The sequence below is a fragment of the Ananas comosus genome, linkage group 3 (assembly GCF_001540865.1).
Source record: "Ananas comosus cultivar F153 linkage group 3, ASM154086v1, whole genome shotgun sequence".
NCBI lineage: Eukaryota > Viridiplantae > Streptophyta > Magnoliopsida > Poales > Bromeliaceae > Ananas > Ananas comosus.
Window position 1 is genome coordinate 11194980 of NC_033623.1, and position 9740 is coordinate 11204719.

At 35.5% G+C, this 9740-nt stretch overlaps 1 protein-coding gene across 1 annotated transcript in view; it reads right to left on the reverse strand.

Annotated features, from left to right (window-relative positions):
* Nucleotides 1107–9740, reverse strand: part of LOC109708019 (protein YABBY 4-like) — an 18305-nt gene continuing 9671 nt past the window's right edge. The window contains exons 2-9 of the mRNA XM_020229586.1: nt 3845–3927; nt 3226–3616; nt 2918–3076; nt 2636–2783; nt 1838–1886; nt 1624–1699; nt 1426–1500; nt 1107–1251 (exon numbers count right to left, since the gene is read on the reverse strand). Coding sequence (XP_020085175.1) covers nt 1180–1251; nt 1426–1500; nt 1624–1699; nt 1838–1886; nt 2636–2783; nt 2918–3076; nt 3226–3327 — 681 coding nt within the window. The 5' untranslated portion in view covers nt 3328–3616; nt 3845–3927 and the 3' untranslated portion in view covers nt 1107–1179. The remainder of the gene's footprint in view (nt 1252–1425; nt 1501–1623; nt 1700–1837; nt 1887–2635; nt 2784–2917; nt 3077–3225; nt 3617–3844; nt 3928–9740) is intronic.

Below are 9740 nucleotides of genomic sequence, written 5' to 3' on the forward strand. Positions count from 1 at the left end.
CTTGAAGCCTTGGGATGATATGGCAGCTAGATCAGCCACCATGTCATCGCCACATAACCAAGTGATTTGGTAGCTAAATCAATTATCATGTCATTCTTCTACTATTATATATAAACAGAGTTTGGAGGAATGACATGATTGAAATAGAAGTTCAAGTTCAGGCAACAACAATAAAAATCTGTGATAAGTTCAATGGCTTATGGTGTAAATAGAAGAAACAAAACATACCTAAATTTACTTGTCATTTCTCATCACATTCATTATTAATGGTTCTATTACTAATTTATAAGTTGTGCTAGTAATTCGATCTCATTCCACTTTTAATTCCGAATGCGTTCAAATGTAATTAAGTAGCTAACAATAATTAAAGCTAAACGATAAGGATGCCTAAGTCTTCTGCTTTCTCATCACAAATATCAAGTGGTAGTTAAATCTTTAAAGTAGATTCAAGGAAAGTTGGAGCTTATAAAGAGGTTCACCATTTAACTTGGGCTTTATGCAAGAAAAGGGTTTCTCAAAAGGGGAAAAGATCTTTTACTCCTTAAATCATTAAAAAAATGTTTGTGCACTAGTTATTAATTATTAGTTAACTGATCCTTTCAAACATGTAAAAGTACTCTAAAAGTTCTTAAGAGTATATATGCAGTCTCCTATATCAAAAATTAAAAAGAGAAGGAGAAAAAAGAAACTAGTTAAGGCTTGGAGAACAAGCATAAGATATATCAGAGTTACAAGACAAAGCAACTATGAACAGTAGAAAATAAACATAGTAGTAGATTGAAGGAGATGTATGCTGTCCAAAAATAAACAAACACTTGAAGCAAAAGGCAGCCACATCAAACCTTTTTCCACAGACAATTTTGACACCACGGCCTCCCTTTACTCGACATGGAAACCAAGTAGAAGAGAAAAGAGGAGAGAAAGAAAAACAAAAAAAGAAAGAAAAAGAAAAGGAGAAGGATAAAAGATAAAACCCTAGATCCATATAAAAAGACTGTTAAATAGTTTCTCCACAGATAGTAAGTTTAAGANCCATCAAAGTTTTGTTCCCTTTTATCCTATCAAATTAAATTAACCAACAGCAACATCTACCAGAAACAAGAGGAGAGAGGGAGAGAGAGAGGGGGGGGGAGGGGAGAGAGGAAACCCTAACAGCAACAGCCGAATAAGGTAAAAACCCTAAAAGTGAGCGCCCAAGTTTGCTGCTGCTGCAGCGTAGAGCCCGTCCTTGAGGAGAACGTCCTCTCCCTCCTAACAAGAAAAAGACCCACAAAGAGAAACAAAGGAAACATCAAAACCCTAAAGGGGAAAAAGTGTGAAAGAGAGAGCAAGTTGATCAGAAGCTATAAGCTTCGCATTGTGTAAGCTACATGTTGTTTACAAATGAAGCATACTTTAATGTGGGTATCATCTCAAAGTCTTTACCTGCGGGCGAACGCTGGTCTTTTTCAGGCCCTGATCAGGCATCAGGCCGAAATGGATGTGTGGGAAGTGTGCCCACTATTTAGAAAGAAAGCAACCCAAAAAAGAAAAAAAGAAACATATTAAGTTGATTAAAACCCTAGCTAGAAAACAAAGGTAAACTCTAAGCAAGAGAGAGAGAGAGAGAGAGAGAGCTTTTACGTTCTTTGCAGCGGCGCTGAAGGCCTCTCGGTGGGTGATGTCGGGGTTTCCGGCCTTGATGCGCTGGATTTCGTCTCTGCAATCGATCACCGACTTTTCTTTAGATTGCGCAAATATTTGAGAAAGAAAGTAGGAAGAAAGAAAAAGAGGTTCTCTCTCTTATTTCTTAATCCGAGAAGATCTTAGATTACACTTCTTATTCTATATTGCTTACTTGATGAATCTGTTATACGCCGAGGGGACTCTCTGCCGCTTCTCCGGAGCTGCATCGGCAACTCAAAAGCAATTAATTAACAAAACAAAGAGAGTGTTAACAAGTGAGAAACCCTAACTAGGTCTTCTGTGATACATTAATATTAGTGATCATGAGAACAAAGGGAACAGTACAAGAGAAGGCAAAATAGTAGAACGGAGGAGGGGAATAAGAGCTGCTATTTTGCTACAGGAGAAGAGTGAAAGAGGGAAAGATGGGCAGTTAAAGAGGGTTGGGTCATGCATTTAATGCAAGAAAATGGTTTTCTTCTCGTGCAGTAGACCAGAAGACAAGTGCCAATGTTTGGGTGTAAGCCCTTGCAGGCACAATTCTTGTTTTTTTTTAAAAAAAATTTGTTCTTTTATCATCATTCTTTTATGCACCATCTTTTCCACGTTCATTCCTCATTGTAGCTCTCTAAATTATTCCCCATGTTGGGTTGGAGGTATGGAAGTGAGGTGAAAAGACAATGGTGCAACTGTTAACTGCAAAAATAAATAAAATAAATAAAATAAAAAATAAAAAAAATATTTTCTGAAAAGGACATGAAAATAAAAAGAAGAAAAAAAAAGGCTAATATTTGAGCTAGTAACCACTAGAATAAAAAAGAAAAAAAAATTAATGAAAGGAAAGAAAAGGGGCTACTACTGTGTGGAGCAGTATATTCTGAAAGTAGATTTTGACTAGGGAGTCAAAGAGAATGTTAGAGAGAGAGAGAGAGGGAGAGAAAGGAGAGATGGAGAAAGAGGAATATCTCACGTCTGTTAACAACAGGTGTCTGAGGGAGCTCTACTTCTTCAGATCCTTTCACAGGAGCCACCATGTTGTTGTTGGTACTTCCATGATTGCTCACATTTGCTTGATGATGATCCATCAGTAAGCTCGGTGGAGGGTACGGTATCTCATCCTTAATTATTTGCCAAAAAAAAAATTAAAAGAAAATAAAAAAGGGAACCAATGTAGCATAAGAAAGATGGTTAAGTGCTAATATATACAATATGTATGCATCGAAACTAATTAAAGGACAAGAAATGTATAAACCAAGAGGGTGTGGTGCGAGGGAGCGAAGAAGGCTTGGCCGAACAGGAGCTGGTTCGCGGCGGGGAGGAGGAGGCCCCTCATGTTGACGGAGAGCAGGTTCGTGCAGTGCCCGCACCGCACCGTCACCGTCTTAAACAGGCTACTACATGGCACCCCCACCTACACACACACACACACACACACACACACACACACACACACACAAAAACTAAGTTAATTAAGAGCTAGAACACAAAAAGGATGAGTTAGAGTGAGCGATGAGACTCTTTTATATATGTATAAGATCGCAAAGAAAGAGAGGAAGAAACCGCGAGAACGGTGTCGCAAAAGTTGCAGTGGACGTAGCAAAGCTGCTCGGAAGGGGGAGGCGAGAGGTGGTCCAGAGAAAAGGCGGCGGAGGAGGATGACATGATTTGATTTATTGGATCTCCTGCAGCAGCTGCTTCTTTGATTTGATTTGATTGCCCAACCAACCAACCAACAAACCAACCGACCGACCGACCGACCCAAGCCAAGGGGGGATCTTTCTCTCCTTTCTGGGCTCCCTTTTCTTCTTTTTTTTTGTGGGGGTGTTTTTTTGGTTTGGTTGTTGTTGCTGTTGTTGTTGTTGTTGTTGTTGTTGTTGATGTGATGAGTTTGATTTGATGCCTTTGATTTGATGCTTTGATTGACTCGATCTGATTCAGTGGAGCCTCGGATCTGTTGTTCTTTGGTTTGAGAAACGAAAATAAAAAGGAAATAATAGGTAGAGAGAGAGAGAGAGAGAGAGAGAGACAGAGAGAGAATGGAAAGAGGAGAGGAGAGGNAGAGAGAGAGAGAGAGAGAGAGAGAGAGAGAGAGAGAGAGAGAATGGAAAGAGGAGAGGAGAGGAGAGAGAGGGAGAAAGGAAAGGGGGGAAAGAGAGAAGAGCAAATTAAGAGAAGATACCTGCTGAGAAAATGGTGAGATTGAGAAAGATATAGGGCAGGTCCAAAGCCTCTCTTTCTCTCTCTTTCTCTCTCTCTCTCTCTCTACAAAGCACGGGCAGCTACCACCGCTAGCTATCGCAGAAATGTATTAATTAAAGAATATTTTCAATATTTTTTAAATGGAAAAGTATGTGGGAGAATGAGTGATCTGATCAAACAGTCTTTTTAATATTAAAAAGTTTGGTCAGAATTTTCTAATGTTTCTAGTATTAACTCATGGCTTTCCTGTATTTAAAGCGAAATACACTATTTTTTTAGGCTTTCTACAGTGAATGTATAAGATTGCGCTTTATGTAATTAATATCTTTTAAATTGTGATAACGATTGATAGTCCTCTACGCTTAGAGTTAATATTTGATTCGTGGATCATTTCAAAGTTTACATTGTGCAAATGAAATTCTTTTATTTAGTTGCATTCTAGTATTCCTTGAAATGGATTTTTGTATACATGTTCCAACATGAAAATATTTTAGTCAGCCAGTAAGATTAATCTTAGCGTCACAGGATTATAGTGGTTGCAGTGGCTACAAATTACTTCAATAATTGTGGCGATCAAGCATATTATAAATGGTGGCTGAAAATGATAGTGATAATAGCGATGGTAATGAAAGTAGCACGAAGAGAGCGTGGGAGAGCTAGGGGATGCAGCATCAATAGCATAATATCAGTTCAGTGGCAAAATTTACAGCGATGACAACTGGTAGCACAACAGTGACAATCAGGGACAAAACTAGCACTCGATTATAAGGGGAGCTAAAATACAAACAAATCAAAATTTTAGCAAATAAACAAGATTTACCTAGTCAAATTTTTGATAAAAAAATATATCTACTAAATAATTAGTGTAAAAAAGCATTACCCTTTTTTTATTTATACTTACTTAACTTCTAATTATTTTATTTAGATTATTTCACTCAAATAGCTTTAAAATTTATTAAATCTAATAGTAATTCAGTAAATGACTTAATTTTTTAATTTTTACTAAATGTAATTGTGACAATAAATGACTATTAGTTAACAGAGCTATTAACTTTAATATAACCTTTAATTTAATTACTAAATGAAAAAAAAAAAAACTCAGAGTTTAGAGAGCACTATATTAGCCCTAAAAACTTTTCAAAAAAACAGATTACTCATCATACTTTTAAAAAATATATATTTTTTTAAAATTTTTATATATAAAGGACTTTTATGCAAATTATGAAAATTTGGGGTGGAGGGGGGCCATGGCCCCCTCAGCCCAACATAGCTCCGCTCCGCCCCTGATCACAAAGACATTAATTGATAATGGTGATACTGATAGCAACATCAGTGGTCTCAAATTGAGTTCCAAATTAGGATGATAGTTATTGTAGCAATGACAATGGAGGCAACGCCGAAGGAGGTGTTGGCGTCGAAAATGTTTGGAAGCAATTAATGGTGGTGGCGATGGCAAAATTAGTCGTATATAGTAGTGACAACAATGGTCAACGACAATGTTTAGCCATCGGTAATACCGATAGAAAAGCTGATAGTCACAACGACGGTGGCGGGGGCAATTGTGGTTGCGGCAACGGTGCTACAAGTGGTGATCTGCCTGTGTAGCAATAGTAGCAGATGAGCTCCTGATAGTTATAAGCGTATAACAGTAGAATAGTATTCCTCGGTCTTAATATTGCTAATGTCATTAGTAAATGGAGAAATGAATTTTTCTTTACTTTGTTTCATGCATATTATAAGAGATTGCGGGAAAATACTCAATTCCCACTATGCCAAGTATGTGCATTTGTGATTCCTAATTCTATACAGAAGATTGATCGATTTGATAGGACCTACCCTAGAATTGCGTTAATGCCTCGTTTGATAAATGTGTAAAGAGAACAATTAATCTTTAGTAACATTTTTGCATAGGTGTGTTAAAAAAAGAAAAAGGAAAAAAGAGTTTGCACATTTGTAGTCTACCATCTAATTCTAAAGAAGTGAAAATAAGAAAAAAAAATCATATGAACAATATGTTAATTCAATTAAGCACCCTTTCCCAATTTTCATTAGTTTTCCTCAATAATTGAATGTTATATAGAAATCAAATGACAAAAATATCTCTAAACTCATCCTAGCAGCAAGAAATAGAGGGGTACACCCAGGTGATAGTATTGAAGATTGCAAATACGAGATAGTTAAATAAATTATAAAGATAGGTTTTGTGTTTTTTCCCCCTTTGATTTTTTAGTGTTTAGATGGAAATTAATCTTCTATTAGTGTCGATGTTCTAATTGATCTAACATACTTCTTCTCTTAATAAATATATTATTTTAAAGAGAAACATACTGATGATGAAATTATATTATAAATCACTAACAATTATCTATAATTTATGTAAATGATTGTGAAATATCCAAACAAATAATATATTCAATTCTGAAAACCTTTTTCTTTCTTTCATGTATATATTCTGCGAAATCCATGCTTGTACTGTTCTGCTTCTGACCTTCCCTTATCTATGCTATATATATCATGAATTTGATGATTCCAGTGTTTATGATTAGGATAATCTGATCATAATGAACTAAATACTAATATATGCAATTGCAATATTTATATATGTATGTATGGAAATAGATAATTTTGCATGGTATATATGCAAAAGAATTAAATTTAAGAATTCAATTTGTTATGACAGAATTTATGACAAAATTGGAAATGATCTAATTCGTCGAACATGAAAATACCAAAAGAGAATCGAGAAAGAGAGCAGAAAAATAAAATACGTAAATATTAACGTGGTTTGACCATTGACCTACATCCACGAATAAATTAAGATGGAGTAGAGATCTTCATTATAATCAAATTAAGATGGTTTGTTTAATTGCGGTTCCAGAATGTGAGACATATCTAACACAATTGGATATATGACATTCTTCGTCACTGAATATTTTCAGAGGAAGTTTAGCTTGGATCACTGAACCTTCTTTTGTTATTTTATTTTTCAAGAACAAACTTGAATTTGTTATGAATGAGTTATTAAACTTCATTGTATGTTCCATGCATTAATATTAATGAAGCCAACTCTTTCTAACTATTTAATTGTAATAACTTGACGGCTAATCAGATGCCACTTCATCAACAACAGATGACAACTTGATGATGTAGTTGATTCAGTAGTCACTTCATCTCCAAAAGATGACTTTTTAAAGTGGCGTTTCAAAGAGATCATTTACTGATGATCCTTTTTTTTTTCTTTTTTTTTTCTTTTTTTTTTTTTCTGGTGAGGTGTTACGACAAACGCACAAACGGAAACGAAATGACGAACACAAAAAAAAACAATCAAACCACAAGCAGAAAAATAAAGAGACACAGATTTATGTGGAAAACCCTTTGCAGGGAAAAACCACGGGCGAGGGAGGAGAGAACTTCACTATGGAACGAAAAGAGAGTACAATCTTCTTCAGGTTACAACCAACCACGATCACACGCCTGTTGGCCCGAGCCCTCCGCTACCCACCACAGACATTCATTTTTCCTCCATAATTTTCTTTTCCAAATTGGTCGCACCGCGAAGCTGTCGGAGAGTCGTAAACCCGAACCTGAATCGATAGTAGATTTCGAGTCACATCTAACATGAGGAAAGATGATCTAGTTTGCTATTGAGTCAGTTGTGGCATCACCTTGAATAAATGGTTGGCAACTGCTAGTCGCAATAAGAATGCCAACATCATCTTCAACTGATGGCATGACAATTAAATCAAATGCTATATATATATATATGTTCTTTCCTCCTCAAGCAAATTAAACAAAATTTTGATCCATTAATTGCATTGAAACTGACATTAAAGTTGTTCGACGAATATAAAGCTTCACAATTAGTTTAGCAACTTATAATCCAATTCCCCTTTCCAATTCACTGATGTAGATGTGTAAGTTGGTGTTATATAAATGCCTAAAAGCTCTTTAATGTAAGAGCAATGTTAGCCCTATAACCAAAAGTTCATTGTAATCTTACTACTCTATCATACGATAATTCATATTTCTCTGTTAGTCCTATCATCGTCCTTCTTTTATCACTAAAATCCAAGAATTAATAATTTTTATAACCTTGAAGGAAAGATTACAACCCTCCTCAGATGAACAGTTAAATCCTACTACTCTTTTAGGGTTTGTAATATTTCGGAAATGTTATATATTGTTAAGTAATAAAGTGCTAACGATTTCTATCAAGCATGAAAATGAAAATACCCCTTAAGGTACCCATAATAATTTAGTATTCCTAACAGTTAGGAATTTTCAATGGTTCTACTATTTCATTACCACTTTTTACACTTGTCCTACTTGAGTTGAACAAAAGTGATAATTTGAAAGCGTATACGAATAATACAAATTAACAATGAACTAAATGGGCCCTTAATTATTGTAATTACACTTACTAAATGTATGAGCTATGCTGACCCAGTAGAGCTATAGTACGGCTAGTGCTCGGGATACCTGGTGGCACTGGCTGGTGATTTAATAGTGGGTACAGGTGATTTAGTAACAAAGCAACAGGGCCTGCTTTTTATACTTACGAGCCTACATAAAACGACACAAACATAATATATATATATATATATATATATATATTAACTGATCTTAACTCTTATCTACAACACACCACCTGGGGGGGTTTGCTAAAGGGGTACTGGGTTATAATTAGATGGACCGCGCATGCATGCACGGCCCCAGCAGTGAGCAGACCAGGTCCAGGGTGGTGGTGATTCGAAGCGAGCGAGCTCCACCGGATGGGGTCGGATTTTGGGTCCGTGGGATTGGTCGGATAAGGACTATCTGAAACCACGTCGTTTTCCTCAAACCCCCGCCCTTCCAACGTGTGGACGTGATCTTTTTGTGTCGTGACCGTTTTACCAAAACGGACGGTGACAACGACACCCTTAATTCATTCCCACCCTCATTGCATGCGCCCTGTTTATTATATACGCGCTCCAACTCTAAAACTTTATAAGTATGAGCTCCCTTATACTCATAAGTTTTTGACCCTTAGATTTATTCCATAATCATTTCCACCTGTTAGATCATATTATTCAACCAACTACCCACTCAACACTAGGGGACCACTATCATTCTAAGTGGGGACCACCATCATCCTAACCACATAACCCATCAATCAACGGTTAAAAATTTATGAGTACAAGAAGTTCTATACTCATAAGAGTATAGTAGCCCCAGCCTCTATATATATATATATATATATATATATATATATGCACTCCAACTCTAAAAGCTTTGTAGTTGATACCCGAGATTAATATTTTCAGCTAAGTTTATTTTTTTAAAAAAAATGAACGAAACGAATAACATGCCACCTTTCTCTCAAAACAAAAAAAATCTAAAACTTTTTCACGAGAGAAATGCCAAGTAATCTAAGGGTTTTAGGGTTTACTAACCTCTTTTTGATTTTCTTTTTTTTTTTACTGGGAAAAAAAAAGCGAGTATTAATAGGAGTTGTAAAGAAAAAGTGAACTTTGAATGGGGTGGTGGTAGGAATTACAGCCCATTTTGGACTGTAGATCTAGCAACGTGTTTGTCATTAAATATTCACATTGGAAGTTATAAGTTTTGAATATCTATTTCTTATAATTAATATATACTATTTTTGGCATGAGAGCAGGGTCGCATTAATAATTAATACACGGATTATAGGCTATTTAAATATTACAGATCATATTTATCAAATTAAATTTTGACTTTTAAAATATCGATCATCAAATATTTGTGACAAAGGATTAATCTAGCAGGAACTCACATGTTTAATGATAATTATGTGAAGCATGTCATATGTATTGCCAGAAAAAAAAAAAAAAAAAAAAAAAAAAAAAAAAAAAAAA